The 23,878-nt window shown below is 36.5% G+C and overlaps 1 protein-coding gene across 10 annotated transcripts in view; it reads right to left on the bottom strand.

The window, feature by feature from the left end:
• Window positions 1-2,124: 2,124 nt before the first annotated feature.
• Window positions 2,125-23,878, bottom strand: part of FMR1 (fragile X messenger ribonucleoprotein 1) — a 38,636-nt gene continuing 16,882 nt past the window's right edge. The window contains exons 6-17 of one of the 10 annotated variants that reach the window (XM_055337829.1): window positions 22,937-23,030; window positions 22,737-22,853; window positions 20,318-20,488; window positions 20,146-20,224; window positions 15,868-15,977; window positions 14,969-15,103; window positions 14,384-14,446; window positions 11,995-12,081; window positions 9,290-9,485; window positions 7,559-7,741; window positions 7,005-7,087; window positions 2,125-4,540 (exon numbers count right to left, since the gene is read on the bottom strand). In XM_055337829.1, the coding sequence (XP_055193804.1) occupies window positions 4,379-4,540; window positions 7,005-7,087; window positions 7,559-7,741; window positions 9,290-9,485; window positions 11,995-12,081; window positions 14,384-14,446; window positions 14,969-15,103; window positions 15,868-15,977; window positions 20,146-20,224; window positions 20,318-20,488; window positions 22,737-22,853; window positions 22,937-23,030 (1,480 nt within the window). In that variant the 3' untranslated portion in view covers window positions 2,125-4,378. Of the gene's footprint in view, window positions 4,541-4,702; window positions 4,834-7,004; window positions 7,088-7,558; window positions 8,569-9,289; window positions 9,486-11,994; window positions 12,082-14,383; window positions 14,447-14,968; window positions 15,104-15,867; window positions 15,978-20,145; window positions 20,225-20,317; window positions 20,489-22,736; window positions 22,854-22,936; window positions 23,031-23,878 lie in introns of those variants that run through there. The other 9 variants (XM_055337830.1, XM_055337833.1, XM_055337831.1 and 6 more) reach the window with 9 other exon arrangements.

The raw sequence follows: 23,878 nt of genomic DNA, 5'->3' as shown, positions 1-23,878 counted from the left end.
TTCTGGAACGTCTCAGATACTGCCCATTTCCCCAAGAAGCTTGTGAAGTGCCTATTTAGTAAATATTCAGGGACTATTCACGGAGAGCCAGATGAAACCAGGGGTGAGGTTCATGGCCACTGACTCTGTAGCTTTCTCCATATAAAACACAGACCCTTATTAGCAACCATTTCTTTAACCCATGGAAAAGCCTACACATGGAAATGAAATGACTTACTCAGTTACCACAGAGCTAGTCTGTGCCCTGGTCAAGGGTGGAATCCCTTTTCCACAGCATAACTCCCGATGTCCCTTTTTGTCATGTAGTAGCTACACTGCATTTGCAACTTTTAATGATATATATTCCTTGAGCACTAGCACTGTTCTTTGATGCAGTATTTTATAGGTTTTGATTTCCAGGGAAATCTGACAAAGATGCCTTAGTATTTACCAAAGAAACTGGATACCCGAAGAAATAACATTGGATTTTTTTTTCCTCCCCACATGAGCCATCGAAGTTTTGAATGATGCTGAATCATCATCATATATCCCAATTTCCAGGATTCTGTGTAACCATCTCTTATTGACAATCTTCCTTCCAATTTTCCACCTATCCCTGTAATCAAGTCTATGGTATACACAAATTGGTGGGAAAGCCTTCAAGCACTCCGTTTTGAAGCTTAGTCTTTAATCATTTAGCAAGTGCAGCTTGCAAAGAGTTTTAAGGCCTCTCCCACTAACATAAAACTCAACATTAAAAAAAAAAGGATTTCCCTGTTTCTTTCTAGCAAGTACTCAGAAATGGAAAGAAAAAAATTTTAAATAGAAATATTTATTGAGAGAATGAGCAGGAGGTGCAGAGGGAGAGGAAAACAGAATCTCAAGCAGACTCCATGCTGCTGAGCGCTGAGCCTGACGTGTGGCTCGATCTCACAACCCTGAGATCACAACCCGAGCTGAAACCAAGAGTCAGTCGCTTAACCCACTGCACCACCCAGGAGCGCTGTAAAGAGGACTTCTAAATAGCCCCCAAATAAAAATTTTAAACAGCCTTAAATAAACATACAGTGGAAAAGATGGTGAAGATTTAAATATTAGTACCTGTTAAGCCTTCTGAGCAATCAAGATTCACATCTGCTAATGGCTATTTCAGAGTAACTGGTTACAGAGGCATCAGAAGGTCATGAGGGAAAGATGCTACTTTTGGCCACGAGACAAATGGACTCAACAGGGATCAAATCAGTATATTGATTCTAAAAGGCAGGAGCTCTAAGATCGTGATCAGATGGGAGAAATGCCTGAGCAAGCCAAGTGGAGTCTCAAGGCTGATGTCAACAGGCTATTCACATGCAGCATTGGAGCCCACTGTGAAACCAGGAAAACACAATCAAATTATTCATAGATTGGTTTTACCTACCATATTTAATGGACTGTGCTCAGTTCTTTTGGCCCTGGAAGAGCCCAGAACCAGGCAGAAGAGATAGCAGGAGAATGAAAAACCAGAAAGGCAGAAAATGAAGATGGATTTTTCCAAGGGAGGCGTCGGGGGAAGGGAGAGGCAGTCCATCAATGTAGAAGAGACTGTCCTGCATCAGGAAGTTATTTTGGATTCTAACACGGAGAAAAACTTTGTCTTGATCACATCTCCATTTCTACCCTTTCTTCTAGGGTATGCCCAAGTTTCTTGAAGTGACCACAACAGCCATTTCAGGCACCTTCTACCTACAAACCCATCATTTATTTTATTATGGAGAAACCGACATCAAAAGTTGTGTTTTCTTTTTTAAACTACATAGACACATTTAGTATTTTCCAAATGGCAGGGTATATTTATGTGTACACAGACAGGAGTATGTGTTTAATACGGATGGTGGCACCCTATGTAATTAGTGTGTTGAAATCTTATAACTGGGAATATGGAGAATCACTTTCCAATAGTTATGTTTTTGCCCTTTAAGGGCACATAAAACATTATTTGCAAGGCATATATGCTTTGCATGATACATAATTCCCCCTCCCCCCAGATACTGCTAATATTTGCTATATTTAGAAATTTAAGACCAGGAGCAAACATCTTTCAGACTAATTTTTTGCTTTTTCATAAGTGCAACTTTTTAATAAAAATTTACATCTAGATAAACAATCTTCAGATTTTTGAAACTTTAATAAGATTTTAAAAACATCATGACTTAGAACTGAAAAACATACACGTTTAGCACACAAATATTGTAATACGAATCAACTCCAACTCCATTTGAAAACATGTGAATCAAATTACAGTTTTAGAAGTTAGTAATTCACATTTAAGCAAGTTAGCGCCTTGCTGAATTCAGCCTTTGTAAAAAAAGAGACTTAGTGCATATTGTAATGGCACAATGTGCTTTTGTACCATTTTGTTGATTTTTTTCCACCTTATTAAACAAGATCAAGTTCTTGAAAGTTGGTAGATAACAGCTAACTTCCTATGACATGTGAAACTTCCAGTGGTAACAGTTACATTTTGTAACAGAACACTTCCTATAGATTTCTTTTCCTATCTTAAAATTTTAAAAGCAATCATTTGTAAGGATTGCATCAACATCAATTTAGCAGAGGAAGATCAAACTTTATTGAAACTGCTTGCATACAAAATATATTGCACTATAACCAAACAAATGTCAACATAAAATCCAATCTGTTGTCGCTAATATGTACAGAGAATATTGCCCAAGAGCAGTTACATTACAAGGTCATTCTACCTTGGTTAATTATCTACAGTATTTTAAACCAAACAGCTTACAGATGATGTGTGCAAGGTACCAATTTCTGTTTTCAAATACTATACATTCCCAGAATAAATAACTAAAAATCAACATTAATGTTTGGCAATACTTTTAAAAGACTTTTTAATATTCTTGAAATCATGTGCAGTTTGTTGCCATTTTTATATGCTTATTTGTATGCAAGGAAAAGTAACTGTAAAATGAAAATTCAAAGAAACAAACTCACAAAATACATCAGAGGCAGAACTTCGGTTTGCACGGCTCTGTACAGATTCAGTGGTACCCCTACTTGGAGTTATTTTTTAAGAAAAATATAACATCTTAAGAGTGAAGGTCCTTCACATATTTTTCCTCAGTAAATTTCATTCATAAAAAAGACTCAAAAACAGAACCAAAACCCAACACATCAAAAAACAAAAGAAAAAAAAAAACTAAAGGAAAGAAGTATTTGTTAACCAATTCTAGTCTGCTTTCCAATCCCACTTATACATTAGACCTAACATTTCAAAGCTTACAAAACATTTAACCTGCTTCCAATGTTTCTTAGACAAAGTACCTGTACTTCACAGGATTATTATGCACACATGAAAATGACCTTCCTATCTCCCCCAAATAACCTTGAAATTAAAATATGAAAAACTTCACAAAACTTGGGGAGGACAAAATAAAAAAGGCTCTAAGTTAAAATTGGTCATCAGGCCAAAGAGCAGGCATATCCTACTAACTTTCGACCAGGAAGATTTGTTCCTAGCTGAAAACATTTTAGCCTCTCTCAAATGAAAAGATAGTTATTTCTTCTCCTGTCTATACAGAAAAATTACACATCCCTCTCAATAACACTATTTGTCAAACTTCAGTGCAACAAAACGAAAACAAAAACAAGTTCTATTCTTTATACTGCCTAACCTGATGTTTCTGTAAGGAAAAAAATATGGAAAGCATGCATTCTTCTATAAAGTACTAATGTTTGACAGGGTTTGCTACATCTTTAACATTTAGTGTTTCCAACTTATCTTCCCTGAACTCTGCATCCAAATATAATATTCCTACCTGCCAAGATATAAAAAAGGCACAGATCATACAACTTTTTTTTTTTTTTGCTAATGAAAATGACAAACGTCACATCACACACATCTCAGGGTCCACTAAAATACTGGAAAAGTGGACCAAACATAAACTGACACAGGACATGAAATGACATAGTATTTTCATGGACTTCTATAGGAGATTGAAAACGGAAGTGTAATGATTACCAAAAATGCTATTTATTCAGAAAAACTGAAATGTACCGGCAAGTTATCACCCGATGCAGGAAAATGGTCCAAATCAACAACAACAACAACAAAAAAAAATCACTGCTCAGTACTTTAAAAAATAAACCAAACTAAAATCCTGCCCTGAAATGCTAAAGTATTACTTAAAAGCAATGTTTCAAAATTTCAACGTCTTTTTGTGCAAATTTGAAAATTGTTGCTTATGGCCAATACCAAAAAAATAAATTTCCTAAACAGAATTTGTGTTCATTTCATGCCCTGTGCCATCTTGCCTACTATTTGTCTTTGGCCTAACAAAGTTTTCTAATATGGAATAAGAGTTATGGAAATGGTTTAGGAAATATAACTTCAGAATTATGCAGTTTAGGGTACTCCGTTCACAAGTGGTTGCTGACCATCCACGTTGTCTGGCTTCTCCTTCTTCTGGTTACGATCTTTACCCGTGCGCAGCCGATTACCTTCACTGGAGGTATTCTGTAATGTTTTAGTGTGGACACTCCTTTCATTATTGCAGTCAACTCTGATCTAAAACAAGTTATAGTTGTTATATACACAGACCATATCCTATTGTAATCTGTAATTGGCCTGATAAGAAATTTAAGCCTGAAGTGTAAGTTCCACATGTTAAAAGGGGAAATGGGAGTGAGGATAGAAGTAGTATAAGAAATTAAGGTCAGGTACAAGAAATTAAGGTCAGGTAGGATTTTTTATTTAGTTTATGATTTTAAAACACTCTTCTCTTCTTTAACCGGAACACACTGGTCATCTCATTGCGTCCAAAGTTAGATTAAAAACTCACAATCCTACCGTGTCTTCTTCTAAGCAGAATAAAATAATGAGAAATAGTTAATGAATTACTATTACTAATTATGAGATAATATATACCTATGTAATACCAGAGTTCAAAAGAATGGATTATTCTTTAAAGACTATGAAACCCAAGGGGGCGGGGCCCAAATCATTGCCTTCCTATTCCACCTTTACCAGAATAAGAAGTCAACTAACTTGTTATGTAACTAGCCTTTAGTTAACACCTGAATTGTCTACCATAGGTATGATTAACTTTCTCTATACTGAGGCTCCCACGATCTTACATGAGAAAAATTTGAGCATTGCTTTCTTATAGCTTGTATTTTGGGTAAGGGAAGTCAGATGATAATACAACTTGAGCTCTGTCTGAAGAAAATGATGGTATACGGAAATTTGACAATACTAATATGTGGAAGGAGTGGAATCCCAAGACATGTGTAAAGATGAATGCAATTCAGAAAATAAAAGTATCGTATAAATCTTGGAATATAAGTGCCATCATGGAACACTTATAAGTGCCAACATGGAACACTTAAAACACTGCTAACAATTCCAGATGCTGTATAAAACGAAGATAATATTGACCAGCGGGCTTAAAACAACTACAAATATTGATCTGCTTCCAGTACAAATGCTACATGTATCTCAAAATGGTTTGCTGTAATTTCAAAGTGTGTTCACATGTTGGGTGTCTCAGTGTGTTTATTTATTTTAAGGATTTTATTTATTTATACACGAGACGCAGAGGCATAGGCAGAGGGAGAAGCAGGCTCCCTGCAGGGAACCCAATGTGGGACTAGATCCCAGGATCATGCCCTGAGCCAAAGGCAGAGGCTCAACCACTGAGCCACCCAGGCATCCCTCGGTGTATGTTTTTTTTTTAAAGATTTTATTTATTTATTCATGAGAGACAGAGAGAGAGAGAGAGAGAGAGAGGTCAGTGTATGTTTTAAATGTTTGGCTGTCAAGGATTTAGTGCTCTGACTTGGATCTATTCTCCTACACAGAAAACACAACCTTTTTACTTGATGTCCTGTTTTAATTATAAATATAATTATGAACATGCATCCTTTTAACCAATATGACCAGATTGCCAAATTCATGGAACACACTTTAAGTGGGGAATTACAAGGCCAACAGATAAATGCCTTACATCTTTGTAAAGCACACATACGTACATCATTTCATCATCTCTTTATCTCGATCTAAGGTCTTTTCTATTCCTTGGGAACTTGCCAATAGTTAACACTTACTTACAATTGCGCTATGACTCCTAAGGAATATTCTGTCATGAAGTTTCTGCTCTTAAAAAGCATCCCACTAATGTTGGTGTTGGTCCCAAACCAATCTGTAGTCAGTAAGGAACCCTAACTACTTAGACTAAGAACTGAGAGTTAAAGGAGCAGAGGAGACTATGGGTTCTGGGAATCAGACACCAGGGCTCAAATATCACTCTACTATATGTATGCTCACTATGTGACCACAGACAAAGGACTGAATCTTTCTAAAAGCTTCAGTTTACTCACCTAAAGAATAGAAAAATAAAACTACTTACCTCAGGGGCTGCTGAAAGATTAAATGAGATAACACAACACACACAAACCACTTAGCAACGGTGTCTGACATCCCCCAGGGGTAATTTTAAAATTATTTAACAATGGGGTCAGCATAGGTCATAACCAACTGAAATGGGATTCCCAGAATAGAGACTGGTTATAAACAAACAGCTGGCTGATTCAGCATGTACTAGCTGAGAGCATCATCAGCCCTATCATATTACCTATGAGATAGACACCTTCTTTTCCTTACTTTCCACTCAAAGAGATCACCCTATCCCTGCAACTAAGGGGAAGAGGGATCGACAGGGTTTACTGAGGTCTCTCTCTCTCAGTATATTCCAGGATGTCCCTTTTCTTCAGGGAGTTCGGGGAGAACCACCAACTTGGAACTAAAGTCCTGATGAGCTGTCAAAGTCTTCACAAATGCTTAAGACCGCATATTCTCTAGGGAAATCTTTGTATACTTGTCATGAAAAACTAGGATTGCCCACAATGTAATGCTGAAAATCTTCACATGTACCAATTTTACTTTTGAATATGTTTAAAAATTAAAATAAACTTTTACGTCTCAAACTACAGTAATTCAAATAATTTAGATGAAAAGTGGCACACAGGTTTACCTGGAGGGATCCATCAGCTGTTCTTCCTTTAGCCTCTCTTGGATTACGCGGGCGATTATCTGTTCGGGAGTGATCGTCATTTCCTATAGGTCATTTTTAAGACATTCAACAGTTACTGATTCTGACATGCTTACTGGAAGTTCTTTATTCCCACATTCTCAACTTATTTAGAGCACAGAATCTAAAATATAATCAACAATCTAGTGATTCCAGGTACATAATGCTCAGAAATCCAGCATGGTACCAAGCAGGAGAAAATAGGCATTACAATTCTACATCAATTATGTTACAGTCAGCCTGAGCTAATGATCACAGGTTATGCATAGAATCCCCAAAGAAGCTGAACTAGTCATCAGTGTTTATTTGTGTATTCTACACACACCACGGAAAGGCTAATGTAATGTTGATTACTGCTGAGCCTTTCCTCTGGTGACCAGTATATAACAGGAAAAGAGGGTTTTAGTAATATGTCCTTGAATCACCACGATCTTTCACAGGACTTCAGACAGTTGTTAAAATTCACCTTTTATTATTAGAAAAGAACACCTCTGTACCTTTGAAGCCGCCTCCACGTCCTCTTCCTCCCTGTCCTCTTCCTCCACCACCACGTCGCCGTCCGTCTCCTCTGCGCAGAAAGTTCTCCCTCTCTTCCTCTGTTGGAGCTAATGACCAATCACTGAGTTCGTCTCTGTGGTCAGATTCTGTTTCAGAAGCATTTGATGCTTCAGAATTAGTTCCTATCAAGAGTTAAAAGTTATATACCGTTGTCCGACTTAAAAAAAAAGTTAGGTTAACAGAAGCTTCCAGAGACGTTTCAGGGGCAATCCAATATTCTTCCCAATTTTACAAGCCCAAAGAGTATTATCACCTTCCATTTTGTAAAACAAATTATCTTAAATTCAAAATGAAGGGTTTCACAATATTTGAGGTAATTTTGATTTTAAATGTTTTTGGTTCTCGTTAAAAAAAAATAAAAGGTATTTTATTAGCCATCTAAGTTCAAACCTGAGTATGCCACATCATTAAACAGCTGTGCTCCTTTAAACATCTGCGCTCTCTGGAGGAAAAGTTGTCTACAACAGTTAAATGCAATACCTTGATAAACAAAACCTCTATAAAGAGAGTTCCTTTTAACAAGGTTTGGCCCAGGAACAGAGGGGAATGCATACATTTTGGTCACCTCTGAGAGGGTGGCAAGGCCACCATGGCAACTGTGTCAGCGAAGGGTCTTTTGTGGGATGAGGGATTGAATTTAGCTGAAAGGGGATAGGCTTGCCTGATGCTTGGTCCACAACCTTCCCTCCCACTCCCACTGAAATAATTTATCATTAATAAAGGAATTATTAAGATAAACTCATTATGCATGGGGGGTGGGTTAATGATATAGGGGGGATGGGAGTGGGGGAATAGAGCTCTATGGTGAGGTGGGACTTCAACAGCAAAAAGAACAGACTGTTGGGAGAGGGGTTAGGGGTTAGGTTCAAGGTTGGCCTTAGGAGTAGGTGTCTCTCTCCCCCACTCCAGAATATCAACTCTACTACCTCTCTCTCTTCCTCTGTTGGAGCTAATGACCAATTATAGCTTCACCATTATAGCTTCTTTCCTGTGGATCTTGAAGGCTTTTCCATCTTAAAGAGTTCCTTTTTGAAATGCAAATATTTGTGAGATGGATTATACCTTATACCATCATTAGCAAGTTACATAGTAGATACACAGTTGAGCAAGAAAGACAGTAGGAACTGGCAGGTGGGGACAGTGTTCAATGGAAGGTACTGGGAGAGAAGAAAGAAGCACTGACAGAAAAGCTGGGAAGGCAAAGAGAAGCTTTGCCTACTTCTTGACTGTGCCTGGGGCTGACTTTGGCCATGACACTCAAAATCACCTTATGAGCCATAGGATGCAGAGCCCTGATTTACACAGTCCATCCAGCAAGTATGACCAGCACATGCCTGACAAAAAAATGAGCCACAGTACACAAATGAAAAAAATTTTGGCTATACAGTAATAAAATCAGGAAAGGCCTTAAGAAAGTCATCAACACACAAGGGCTTAAGCAGATTTATCCCCAGTCAGAACGTGGACAGAACTCACACCTGCCCTGTAAACTCTGTGTGTTATTATCATGTTTTAACTCTATATGTCTCTTGCAACACAATTTGACCCACTGTGAATTGGAAACCATGTAGTGAGAAACCGTTATAATGGGGTTCTAATGAATATTAGAGATTAGCAGCTATTAAGTCTAGGAACAGATAAAGTTACTGAGTAAAATGCTTAGTTTGTACCTGAAGTATATCCAGGACCGCGTCTGCCGTGCCCCCTATTTCTGTAAGGTCTACTACCTCGACCCATTCCTTGACCATCATCAGTCACATAGCCTTTTTCCTTATCTGTACGATTTGGTGGTGGTCTAGAACTAGCTCCAATCTGTCGCAACTGCTCATCAATTTGTAATCTCTCCAAACGCAACTGGTCTACTTCCTATTTAAAATATACAAGATAACAGTAAAAATAATTTGACATTTTACTTAATAATACCTTTCTCCTTTTCATCAGATAAAAATATACTGGAAATATTTCAATTTCAGTTCTAAATTTATAGTAAACACTGTTACACAGAATTATCAGGAAATTGAATGGTCTCCTTAAAAAGAAAAATTACTATAGATAACAGATTATCGATGTCCATAATTAGAGATATAACAAAAATACTCAGCATTAGAATTCTACTGTATAGAATTTAAAGTTGTTTGATTTGGTACTATTATCCAATAGAATCTGTTAAGGCACAGATATGCTAGTTTGGGGACTTCTTGATGATAGGATGTTGAATAAAGCAACTCTAAAATACAGGTAAATGACATTTAAGGTTTAACCAGCTAACCTTAAAAAATCACACACTGTAAATAATCTTAACTGAAATATATTTGCCAGTTCGTATCTTAATTTATGAAGCACTGCGTTTGGGCCATCTTCTGCTTTCAAGGAACATATAGTATGGTAGGTCTTTGGATATGATCACACAATTAAGGAAAAATTATTTTCAGCAAACTGAAAATGCTCCTATTCCTTATATGGTAGGGGAGGGGGATATGACTATTTAAGAGCTGACCAAAAAAGTTAGACTTAACATCATGCCTTGAAAGTTCTTAAAGACTACAACTGTGCTAGAACAAGTACAACAAAACAGTATTAATGTTGATCAAAATATACACCTGGGCTCCACTGACAGACCCTTACACACAGTGCTTCTGATATGCTGGGTTCTGTCAAATTCAGATGAAGCTTCAATTCTAACCCTTGTCCTTGCAATCTACCCAAAAAACATCTCCTTTACTGGCTATAGGGAACTGGATCCATAACTCTAATAGTACTGGGTGTCTGAGGAAAGCAGTGGCCATCATAGGGACTGCCTACATGGACAGTCACTGGATAAGCCCCTGTTAAGCTAAGTTCTTAAAATCTTGGTTGTGGATGCTTCTGGCAAAGAAAGGGCAGATAGGTTTAATCTGTGCTCTGAACCAAATTTTCTGTTTTACAAAGGACTTGAGCAAAGGAGAGACTGAGTGGGTAGCTTACTCCAAGAGTATAGTTATAGCTCATGGAATGGGTGTATCTTGCAAAACAGAATGGTAGTCCAGGTTATCCCAATGGGGCAAAGCAGTCACCTTTTGGTGAGAGATGCCAGGCCCAATCAAGGGAAGATCTAGTGATGGAAAGAATAGCAACAGGACAACTGCTGATAACAAAAAAAGATTCAATTGTGAAGAATAAATAAAAGGATCTTAAAAAGAACATTAGTCAAAAGAACAAGGGATTGATTATAATGCAACCCTAACTTTCCAGGTCATCATAATTATTTAAGCTAAGAATATAAAGAAAAACACATACAACAGATTACAAATAAAACACACCTTAAAACAAAAATAAAAAGCAAACCAATGGGGTATCCTACCCATGCAAACCTTGCTGGATGAAACCTTCCCATTTTCAATTATTACGTGACCACCATAAGATGAGTGAAATGCCTAACTATTGCACTTTTGTTCCCCTTATTTGCATCCAAGTCAAAATTGTTTCTTTCTTTCAAGAAATCAGCAAAAATATTCTTATTAAGATAGGATCATACATAAAATAGAAAGCTGGATTATTTTTAAATACTATTTAGTACCAATCACTTGTAATTTTGATGCATACAGATATAAAAAGAAGAAATTATAAAAGTGACATGGGTAAGATCTCATTTCATTGAATTATAGAACATTTTGGCCACAGGAAATCTTAGAAAAGCATCCAATATAGGCAGAAGTGACTTGCCTAAAGTCACATAAACTAGTCCATGATAGAAGACAGACTAGAAGCAAGCCACTGGACTGCCAATCCAGTGCTCCTTCCACTATATCTTGTAGCTTCCTAGTTCCTGATTTCCAGTTTGCAATCTAGAGGAGGCCTAACTGTACAAACACTAACTAAAACGAGCATCTAAAAGACATAAGTTGTTTATATTTTGTATAACAGAGTATAGAGAAAAATACAAAGGGTAAACATTTTAACAGACGACTTCATGAAACACTGAGATTTCCTTGATATATGACATAAAAGGGACAAACAAAGACAAGTGTTAACAGACACAAAATTTGGCCTGGAAAAAACTCACAAAGGCTAGAAAGGATCAACTGAATGAAAAGGCTATGTACAGGAGTGCCTAAATTGAGTGTAAGGGTTTAACAACAGAAGAATAATGGGAAATAGGGGAATTTACTAAGAACTGGGATATTGGTCCTTAAATTTGTAATGATAGAAGATGGACTTGTGTTTTCAGAAGGAATATAATAAGCAAAACAAAGTATTTTCTCTATTACCTTTTACAGGTCATTCATTGTAACGTACAGGCTAGAATGAACCTTCACTGCTGAAAGACTGCCTGACTGTGGAGTTTTTTATATTTTAGTACAAAAAGATTAGAAGTTAAAGTTCTTCTTGTTCTCACCTTTAAATAGTTCAGGTGATAATCCAGAAGAACAGTGGCATTAGCAATGCTGTCCTTTGTTCCCACAAAAACAAATGGTACCATACCCTGAAAAATAAATGGCAACAATGATCCTATAACATCAAAAATGGATTATTTGACAAAAATGCAAATAGTGACTAAATCCCTAACACAGGGCCTGACAAACAGAAGGTATACAAAGGTTTGTTGAAAATATAAATCAATACATGGAAACAAAAGTAGTTGGCAGATTTTACACATCTACTGTGAATAACGACAGATCAATACAGCAACCCCATGAGTGTACCATATTGTTATGTTTTAAATGCTACTATTAAATGTTGGCAAAATCACAAATTATGTAATTCAAAATTATACAAGCTCTGACAGGAGATGCATAAACAAAACAAATACTTTAAAGTACTTTAATTCATACACTACAGGCTTAATCTAGATCAAATTCTTTAAAGAAATTCAAAGTTAAATACTAGTAGGGCACAGAAGTAAAAACTAAATCCATTTTGCTAACCAAGTCAAGAGAGTAAAAACAAAACACAAAAAGAATTAGGATAAATTAAAATGCACTAATTAATCCGTGCGGGGGAATGGGGTAAAGAGGCAGGTCCATGCGCACAAAATTTAGCATTTCAATAAATTTCAGTAATGTACTCTAAAAATTATAGAAGGCTGAATCATAAGGGAAGTTTGATCTTTTCCCCATGATACTACTTTAATGTAGATTTTCAGAAAGGAATATACTGAAAAATATATACTTCTAGCCCATGAATACAAAGGAGAAAAAAAAATTTCTTGTCAGAAGTTCTAGGGAAACCTACGTATTGTGCAGATAGCTAGCAATGATGACATCTGAAGTGGAGAAGACATCAATATTTTGCGACCGAAGAAATGTACATGGTTACTTATATTCACATGTGACTATAGAAAACCATACAGCTTTGATGAGGATAAAATTTCCTAGGCAAAGTTTTTAAGTGTGAAAAACCAAGAAGCTGTGTCTTTAGCCAAGTATCACCCCTTTAAATTAGAAAGAGCATTCATTTGATAGGTGTGGCTACTGTTGGGCTGCTTTTGCTTGCCTGCATTCAGGAAACAGCATCTTAAATGCATTATGGGGCTGAACAGGTTCCCCCCACCTTTCCACATGAACATGGCTGTTGATGGGGAACAAAACTGAACAATGAGGAAATAATGTTTGTCAAATGACCTGTATCTGGTAGGCAAGGCACTGCTTCCTAGCGCAATGATCACCTGAAGAGTTATATGCCACTGAAAACCCATGGGCTTCATACAGATTTTTTTTTGCATTGAATATGTACTGTGGAAATAATCAGGCTTATGAATCAGACCTCCGTTTCTCAAAAACACTTTTTAACTATTTTTCCCCCAACTAATGTTGTTACAAAGCAGTTAAACCTTATTATTTTCCAAAATGTCATATGATGAAATGCTACACTCTTCCCCCTAGATCATGTATGTCTAAAATAAACTTTAAAACCCTAAGTCCCAGATTTAGTCTGATCACTCTGGAGCAAATAATTTTAAAACATATTCTCTTTCCCCACATCCAAACTGTTGTGGTACCCAAGTGCTATTCTAATTTGAGCACATCACTAGGGGACCAGAATAGCAAAATGAAAAAGGGCCAAGAGCACAAAGGGGGGCCTTCAATATGGACACCAGGACAAAGGGATTCCTTGACTAGGATAAGAACTGAGCTGCCCGGCAGAGAGGAATATCCAATCCACTTGTGGTTATATTTCTCTTTATAAAATGATAGGTTTTGCTTTTCAACTCTGGTGAGCCATAACATTTTTCCCATAAATAGTTCTCATGGGCCACAGAGTGGGTCCTGCCGCCAAATAACTAACGATGTGGCCAAAGAGATTAACAAGTGAAAGTGTATGTAGTAAGTGCTACCAAGAGGGATGAGCACACTGGAACACAGAAGGGGACAAGGCCCTCGAACCAGCCAGGGGAAGGGGACCTGTGGCAAGTACACAAGGAAAGCTGCACAAGGAGCAAGGTCCAAGCAAGATGGCAAGTTGGAGGGTAAAAGGCACTCCGATGGAGGAAACATATGTACACAGAGATAATAGTGTTCAGAGAACTCTAAGGACTTCAGTATGGTTCAAGCTGCTCTGGAGGGTAGAGGAGGGCGGAGTGATAAGAGATGACATTGGACAGGTGAGCATCAAAGAAAGGCCTGATAAGCCAACAGGAAGGAACTTGAGCTTTTTCCCCAGGGCAATGGATGAACATACCCCAAAACACTCTTCCACCATCCCCCAACCCTGATGGTCTTTCTTAACAAGGGGAATAAACATTAAAATATAAAATTAAAATTATTTTTCAAGGAATGTTTTCCTACCTGCCAAGCCTTGAGTTCAGGTTTCTGGGATTCCCCTGCTACAATTGATGAAACCACTAACACCTAAAGCAGTATAAGGAATGCAAGTGATGTCATTAACTATAACAAATGATACACAGAAGCCTGAACGCAGGACTTTCACTGTAGGACTTCTAAACCCATTTCTAAACAGTTAGGTCAGTTCAAATATTGAAAACCACTTTCTAAAATATGGTTCTAAGTAGTAACTAATGTATCTAACAGAAGGTACATTTTGAGCTACCACAACCTGCAAAATTTAAAAGATACAGCATGTAAAAATGAAAGACCACCCTCAAAAGAAAAAATGTGATCATTAATTGTAACCCCATATTTTAGGTTTATAGCATCATATTTGTCACTGTGAGTAAACTGAGAAGTAGGTATCACTTTGGTTTGTAATCTTTCATAAGCTGGCAATTAGATTTCAAAAAAAAAAAAAAAAAAAACACCAAAAAAATGAGTAGCCCATAAGCCTAATCAGAGAAAACACCCAAAACACCAACTGTGACATCTGGGTCAAAGAAATTACTTATTGTATAATTCAGAGTGACAAATATTTCTTACCCTCTGGACTTTTGTACTGTTAGGTTGAGAAAAATGAGTGCTGTTTTCCTTTATATCTATATGTTTTTTTTCTTCTGAGGGAGTAGGTCCAACCCTTGAGTTACTGGAAGGTAGGGAATTTGGTGGCATAATTTCCTTGGTAAAAAACACAAAACAGAAAAAAGGACCAATTTAAAAGACTTTATTTAGCTCCATTTTTGTATCAATGACCATATTTTAAGAATATTAATTACTATAAACATTTTTGGCACATGGAATTACAGAATGCAAATATTATGCAGTAAAACCCCCAAAAGATCTAACATCAGCTAAAAGAACCTTGCACAAAAGAAGACTAGTCAATATGTGAAAAACATGGCAATTTAGGGGGATTTTATTTTTAAACGGTATTGCTGTATAGAAGAGCACACCCTTACCTCCCCCAACCCACACAAATACTTTACAAGCTGCTACCAAAAAGCATATATTCATGAAGATAAAAGTGGAGATTATACAATTTAAAGACTGGGAAGAGACATTATGCCCAGATAAAAATTGAAAGCAACGACAAAATAAACACACATACACACACAAACTGAAAAGGACAGAGAACAAAAGGCAGAAAACCTAACTAGTGTCCCAACTTGATCTGTCAGCAATATTAAACAATATTTGAAAAATGCCTTATACTTTTTTTTTAAATTTATGAACATCCATTTTAAAGATTGAGAAAGAAGATTTAAAGGTGTTCAAGTGACTAGTCCCAAGTCACTTTCCAGCTATAACAACGTTTGGCATGACTAATGGTCAGAATTTTCACATTCCCAGCATGTGCACAGTAGAGGGCTCTAAATTAACATGTTGAATAAAACAATACGAAACTTTTATCAACAAATCAGAAACACATGACTATAACATACCTCTTCTTGTGGAACACTTTTCTCATTTTCAGCTTCAATTCTCACCCTCACAACTCCTGACTTGTCCACAATTTCCTGAATCAGTTTTCCATTCTTTCCTATTACCTTGCCTAAGTTAAGAAATGAATAATTCATGTTTGATTTTAAAAACATGTTATCTCAAACCAGTAAGCACACCCCACTGTAAACTATCACATAAAACTGTAAGATTTCAAAACCCAAACAGAAACTCTTTTCATAAAGACAGAGTTAACCTGGCTTTCTGTTTTACTAGGTTGTCACTGTGTGGTTTGTATCACTCTGCAAAGTTCTGTAAAAGGAATGAAGGGAAAGGGCAGATAATAGAAAATATATTCATTCGTTTATTCATTCAACAATTTTAGTTCTGTCTGTATCTGATTTAAATCTGCTTCTTTGCCTATGGTAAATATTTTTAGAATCTTATATGTCACATTTATAAAAGATACTCTAAGTTGAAAAGGAATTAAGCAGCTAAACATACACTAAAAGAAAGGCACATTTTTCAGGCCAATGTGTTAAATATAATACTACTCCTGTGTATCACTCTTAGCTTGTATCAGTATATTAAAAGGTCAAGTATGACTTCTTAATCTCTAGTCAGTCACAGAATAAAAGATTAAGAAATCACACTTTAAGATAACTCAAAACCACAATGAAAAAACTTATAACCAGTTCAAGATTAAGTATTATTCATACCATCTGTTCTAACTCCAAAGACTTTGAATACTGCTAATCAACAGGCATTGTTTCCCTCATTTTATAAAATTGAATCATATCCTTAACTGGGAAATGACCACTTTCATAGCCGTCATCATGCATTAGTGTAAACCAAGACTCTACAAACAAAAAAAGAACTATTGGTTCTAGAAATCTACATGTGAATCACATTGGATTCCAGGAGCCCTCTCAAGGTACCTAAAGCACCCTTATACCAGCCAAACTCATCATGTGCTTGTTCCACCATCTCGTCTAAGGCAAGGATAGGGAAAAAATTGGAAGCCAAAATTTGCTTCGAGTCTATCCTACAGAAGAACTCAGGGAAAGCCTCACGACAAGATCTTGTGGTTCTTCTAATCAGCATAACCTTGGCACTCTTGCCATGTCTGGCAGCCTCACCCCTATAATCTCCTTTGACTGGTTGGCGGTCAGGGAACAGAACTGATACTAAATCAGGACTCCCAATACAGGGAGGTCCTTTTGTCAATTAATTGTTTCTGCTCCTCTTGTCTTCAAAGGAAAAGAGGTGGGGGAAGAGAGAAGTTACATGGAGTTGTCCCAGTTTGTTTTTAATCTATGATACTTACATTTTTTGAATTAATGTGATTTTAATAAAGGTCTAAATGAGTTAGGAAAAAGAAAAATGAACTTGGCACATGTTGCTAATATCTCAACTATCCTAGGTATTACATGTTAACTATAGTTAACTGAATAATTAAACCAATTCACTGTCAAAGTGGATGAAAAACAAGCAAATTTTTAGAAAAGAATGACAAATCTGTGTCAGTACTAGAGAGTTTGTGAAAATAAAAGAGAACACAAATCATATTGTGGGACTCAAAGAAAACTCATGCAATACTAATTAGACCTCGGGATCCCTGGGTGGCTCAGCGGTTTGGCGCCTGCCTTTGGCCCAGGGCGCGATCCTGGAGACCCGGGATCGAATCCCACGTCGGGCTCCCGGTGCATGGAGCCTGCTTCTCCCTCTGCCTATGTCTCTGCCTCTCTCTCTCTCTCTCTCTCTGTGACTATCATAAATAAATAAAAATTAAAAAAAAATACTAATTAGACCTCTCCCTAAAGATTTGCCTTGCCAGGGGATCCCTGGGTGGTGCAGCGGTTTAGCGCCTGCCTTTGGCCCAGGGCACGATCCTGGAGACCCGGGATCGAATCCCACGTCGGGCTCCCTGCATGGAGCCTGCTTCTCCCTCTGCCTGTGTCTCTGCCTCTCTCTCTCTGTGACTATCATACATAAATAAATAAAAATTAAAAAAAAAAGATTTGCCTTGCCAAATCTATTATATAAAAATGCTTTCTCAAAAAACTCAACACTGCCAGTGTCATAGTAGACAATCTCTAAAACAGAACTGTTTTATTTTACTCACTAGAAACAAAACAAAACCCAGGCTGATTGTACTTCAGCAGGCTTTCTGGTGAAAGATCACTGCTGGGACCCTCTTCTCTTCAGGTATGACCACAGGTAGAACCTATTTTTAATAGCAGATGATGTAATTCTACTCCACACGATTATTTTCAAGTTTCAACTGACAGCTTACTACAATTCTGCTCTACTAAACTGGAATTGTTCTGAATCAGGAGGAGAAAAGAGAAGTAACATTAACAGGGTCCCCTACTACATCCAGAGCTTAGGCAATGTACATCTATCTATACCTTTCTATCTACAATCTGTTTAGTTATCACAGCAACTCTGTAAGGTGGACACTATTATTCACATTTTTTTAGAGGCAAGAAAATAAGATTCAAGGGGGCAGAATCAATTACAAGGTCAAATAGCTACCAAAAAGTGAATTAGAGACTGAAATCTAAATCCAACTTCAACCTCCAACACCCAAGAACGTTCCCCTAGAGGCATCATGCCTTCTCCCAAATGAACTTTAGTGAATCTGACACCTAAGTTTCTGTTTGGTAATTACTGGAAAAAAAAAAAAAAAACCTGTCTTCTGGCTATATTTTATAAGAATTTCTAAATTTATTTTTTTTAAGAATTTCTAAATTTAAAATAACTTTTCTAACTACAAAATGTATGCAATTGCTTGACAAACTATAAATAAAAAGAAAATAATTATCATTTAAAACCCTGCTTACTCTGAAGTAATCAGAATAGTGCTATACACACAACTGTATCCAAGTTATCTCAATAACGTTGCATTCTTTAGCTGTCTGTAGAACACAGCCGAATGAATAATTCTGCATTCATTTCACTAGTCTTTATCCTTGAACTAATTTTCTTCAAGAGAAAAATATTATTCCAAGTGTTTTTAATGGCAGAGGAAGATGCTGATTAATTCTATGCTGACAAAAAATAAAAGCAGGTTAAGCAGGACAGAAACTATGGGAACAAAAATGCACAGGAAGGCCGTATTTTCTCATTCTTCAAATCTTCCAAAGGGTGTGTGCTACTTTTTATAATCAGTTGTGATATCAAGTTCAGAAAATAAAAAAATGTATAGGCAGTATGTCACAATCTTATCTATAAATTAAAGACATAGGTAATATTCTTGATAAAAACTGCAACTTGTTTTGATATGTTCTGCTAATGGTGTCTGCAGCACCTGAAAGTATTGGTAGAGAGTTTCTGGTATTTGCTGGTACTTGTGATGGTGATAATAATACAACAATATTCAAAGTCAAAATGAAGAATTACTATTGATGTTGCAAAAAGCCCCAGAGACATTCAGTTACTTTTAGGTTTGTAACTTACTAAATTTAAGTAACTGACATTCAGACCTTCAACTCAAAATGTTATGATTTCATAGACCCCTTAGATCAAATAAATACCAATATCCTCCAAATTATAAAGCCCTCAAATATCAATTCATTTTGAAAAAATGTTTAAGATTGATTATTTAAAAGATTTATTTATTTATTTGAAAGAGGGAGAAAGTCCCAAGCAGACTCTACACAGAGCGCAGGGTCCAATGCAGGGCTCAATCCCACAAACCTGAGATCACCACCTGAGCTGAAACCAAGAGTTGGATCCTTAACCAACTACCCCCCCCCACACACACACAGGGCTCCTAAAGATTTATGTATTTCAGAGAGAGAAAGTGAGCACAAGAATGTGAGTTAGGGGAGGGGCAGAAAGAGAAGGAGAGAAGCAGACCCCCTGCTGAGCACAGAGCCCAACGCAGGGCCTTGATCTCAGGACCCCGAGATCATGACCTGAGCCCAAAATCAAGAGTTGGACACTTAACTGACTGAGCCACCCACGCACCCTTTGAAAAAAATGTTTAATTTTAAGATATAGAAAATATACGCTCAAGAGGCTGTACAAAATCTATCCTTCCAGGCACTAATAGGTTTGAACTAGCAAAGCAGTATCTGATATACTTTCTAATTTTTGAGTATTGTATTTATCATATATTTTCTGTACACTGTAACAACAGACCATATTTCAAAGCTTAAGCTTCAATTAAATGACACTCCCCCAAGTATATGAACATGGAATGATATCAGGATTAACTAAATTGTTTCTAAATGGTGTTTTGTAGTGTATGTCAACAGTAATTTCTGACTCACCAACTAAGTTCCTTGGAACTTGTATGACATCTTCAGCAAATTCAAGAAAGCTTCTAGCCTTTTTCACTGCATCCTGATCCTAAAAAGGGAAAAAAAATAGGACAAAAGATGAGCCATGCGAAATATTCTAAAATATTATTTTAGAAAAAAAGCTGTATTGTAAAATATTTACCTCTCCATAAATATGAAATGTGCAGGTATCTTCATCTAGATCAATGGCAGTGACCCCAGGTACTTTTCTAGCTTGCTGAATATTAGCACCATGAGTACCAATAGCTAGACCCATCAGATCTTCTCGTACGATAAATTGTTCATGAAACCTTGAAGCAAGTTGCCTTGAACTCTAAAGAGAAATGCACATCTGATTAATATGCTTTATTACCTATTAAGACAACTGTATTTAGGTCAGCCATATAAATTATCTTGACCCTATATATTGGGGGCCTATAAATTAGTTTCAATTGTAAACTAACAGGTTTTAGAAAATACCTTCCATGGCATAAGTACTTTTTAGGTTCCTGAAGGTCTATACCATTTGATATATTTTTGTTAATAGGAAAGGGCTTATTGTCAAGTTTCCAAGGTAACTTTAGAAAACCTATTTGCAAGGCTGCCTTAGTTAACCAATGATATCAATAATGTAATACTTAAGAAGCAGATCAAATGTTCCCAAATAAAAAACCAGCTCACCAGATCTGACAGACTCAATGTTATTTAAGTAAAATAAAAATTTAAATATCATCTTTACAGAAATCGTGTTCGTTTTTATTTAAAGGATACATATACATATATATTTTTCTCAGTTTTTCTCCTGGAAAATGCACCATTTATGTAACTTATCATTAGATATTGTGATCTAGATATCCCTCTGATGAAATGGTGACATTAAAACAATACTCTCCTTCCCCTACCTCCCCTACCTGAGGAACAGAATCAAAAAAATTGTTGGTGCAGTCATGAAATCAAATGATTACAGAATGCCAAAGATTTACAACTTATCTTGCATACGCACCTGTAACCTAATATGGGAGTCTGTAAGACCTTGTGGTCTGGATCCACAAGTATGATGAGTTCTTTCAAATATTCAGTAATGACTGAACTATGTTATACTTGACACCTCAAACTTGTGGATAATTGCTCTCTCTTTAAACAGCATCATCAAAATTTAATGTTTAGTTCTAGCATGCCATTAATGAAAACCAAACATATTAGTGGCTCATGTTGAAAAATGGAAATTTCTTATCTGAATATGTGGATCTCTTTAATATTAGTAGTGAGGAAAGATAGGCATGCACACTAGTTTCTCAGTATTCAACATACCTGCTAATTTGAATGTATGAGTGTAACTACTGTAAACAATTCTTAAAAGTCTAATCATCCATTTTGCGTATCAGAGTAACAAAATGTATCAAATGTTCCTAGGACTTTTCAAGAAGTCTTGTTTTTTGAATCCTGGTTCATTCACCTGGTTTATTCTTTTCACTGATAAATGGTAAGTCAAAGGTATCTTAACAGATCATTTAAGAAGAATTAGATGTTTAAGAAGACGCATGAGTATATTTTCCATAATACAATGAAAATAAGGAGGCTGTTCTGGCCTAAAAGTTTGATGCTCTACCGACTGAGCTATCCGGGCGCTCTTTCTGGCCTAAAAGTTATGAGAGAATTACTAAAGAAACCACAAATGTGTGAACATAGGGACATCAAGAAAGAATGAGAGTAAAAACCAATTAAACAGACCTCCATGGCCATAAGGAAAACAAAGTAGCAAAAGGAGGTATGAGTGTCTCCTCTCCTGCTAAGAGTTCAGCAATCAGACATCAAGTGGGAAGGTGGCAAGTTTTACAAGAATATAGCCTTGACTACCTTCTCTTAATATGCAATTTGCAACTTTTTTTCTTTATTATTTCAACTGCATAAGTCTTTTCCCTCTAATGAAATGAATAAATGACAAGGAACTCTGGAACCTGACCGTAATACACTTGAGTTGGGACATTAAAATCCATTTAGTTTCTATGGTAATGGATGGAAGTACTAGATAGTTATCAATGAAAATAAATGTATGGTGATGGAAATTATTGGAAGATTAATAAAGTAGATAAAATGCACCTTAAGAGACGAAATAGTAAGTTAGGGAAATAGCCTCTGGCAGGAATCTGAAGACAGGAGTTTTAAAGAGTGACAACCAATTAGAATGAAGAAGTTCTATACCCTTTTAAACAGAGATAAACATACATAATGAAAGGAATATGATTAGATATTTAAATACTCTCTAGTACTTAAATGATAACATGTTATATGGAAGAAGCATTGCCTCATTTTATTAGCAGCTTTGACGAACTTCTAGAAAAAGTGAGTTGACCAAGAAGTTCCTTATTATACATCAACTGCTGCTTAATTCTGAAACCTTAGGCATAAAAAAGTTTAGTATGATTAGGCTTTGTATAATTTAATTTTTCAAAATATAAAATATAGGGAATTGCTAAAAAAAAAAAGTAAATAAAGGACAACCTGCCCATATTCAAGTTCTGTAACTCCAGTTATCATTTCTAGATAGCCTTACACAAGCAGCACTAGGGAAAGCCACATACCTCTAGCTGCTTACTGGCTTCTTCGTTTCTCAGTATCAGAGACAGCTTAGTGCGCAGACTCCGAAAGTGCATGTCAATTAGCATGTGTGCTCGTTTCGAGGTGACTTCATTAATGGACTAAAGGACATAATTTAACACAATTATTATCAAAGCAAATACTCCAAATGAGTATTCAAAATAGAGAAGTCAAAAACACTCACCAAAATGACAAGCTGATAATTCTCTGGATCATAAGTTACAGAAAAGGCACCAACTGCCTTTTTAAAGTCCTTATGTGCCGATTCTTTGGCACACCTAGAAATAAAAATAATATCCACTGTGAAGTTAAGATGAATAATTACCAACTACAGGCCTAAGTATATGCAGAGATTTGTACTTAGTAAAGAACTGTGAATTCATACTAAACATGATGCATGCAAAATGTTATATCCATTAAAAAGTTCAGTTCCTTTGCTGTGCATCTCTGAAATACTTTTAGCCTACTCAAGTATTTGAGATTACAAAAAAGGTTCCTTTGCTATTCATCTCTGTAATACTCAGCCCTATCAAGGATCTGAGATTACAGAGAGGAAAAAAACAGTTATGCTCTTAAGGGATTGCTTGTGGTTCTAGATTACCAAAGGTGACATTATTTAGGAGAGTCACTCTCCTCTGCAAGTTTCCTTATTTCAGTTATATATGATTAGCAATTTTCTTAACCTTTGGGGTTAACTACCGGGTACTCAATTTTGTTTTGCTGCTTCTTTTCTATAGAAAAACTTCTGACCAATTTAAAGGGGAGAAGGAAATGTATAAGAGTCAGAAAGCACAAAAATTTATACATATATGCAATCTCTCCAATCAAAAAAGCAGGATTCCTATGTACTGTAAACTGCAGGTTAATGTTTATCTGAGGTATGACACATCCAAATCAAACTCAGTATACCCCCCCCTTTTTAAAAGATTTTATTTATTCATGAGAGACACAGAGAGAGAGAGACAGAGACACAGGCAGAGGGAGAAGCAGGCTCCATGCAGGGGGCCTGATGTGGGACTCAATCCCGGGACTCTGGGATCACGCCCTAAGCCAAAGGCAGACGCTCAACTGCTGAGCCACCCAGGTGTCCCTAGTATACCCCCTTGATGAAACCTTTAAAAAGGAA

This window comes from Nyctereutes procyonoides, unplaced genomic scaffold (genome assembly GCF_905146905.1).
Source record: "Nyctereutes procyonoides isolate TBG_1078 unplaced genomic scaffold, NYPRO_anot_genome, whole genome shotgun sequence".
Taxonomy (NCBI): Eukaryota; Metazoa; Chordata; class Mammalia; order Carnivora; family Canidae; genus Nyctereutes; species Nyctereutes procyonoides.
The sequence above is the reverse complement of the archived record's forward strand: the minus strand, read 5'-3'. Positions and strand labels throughout refer to the sequence as shown.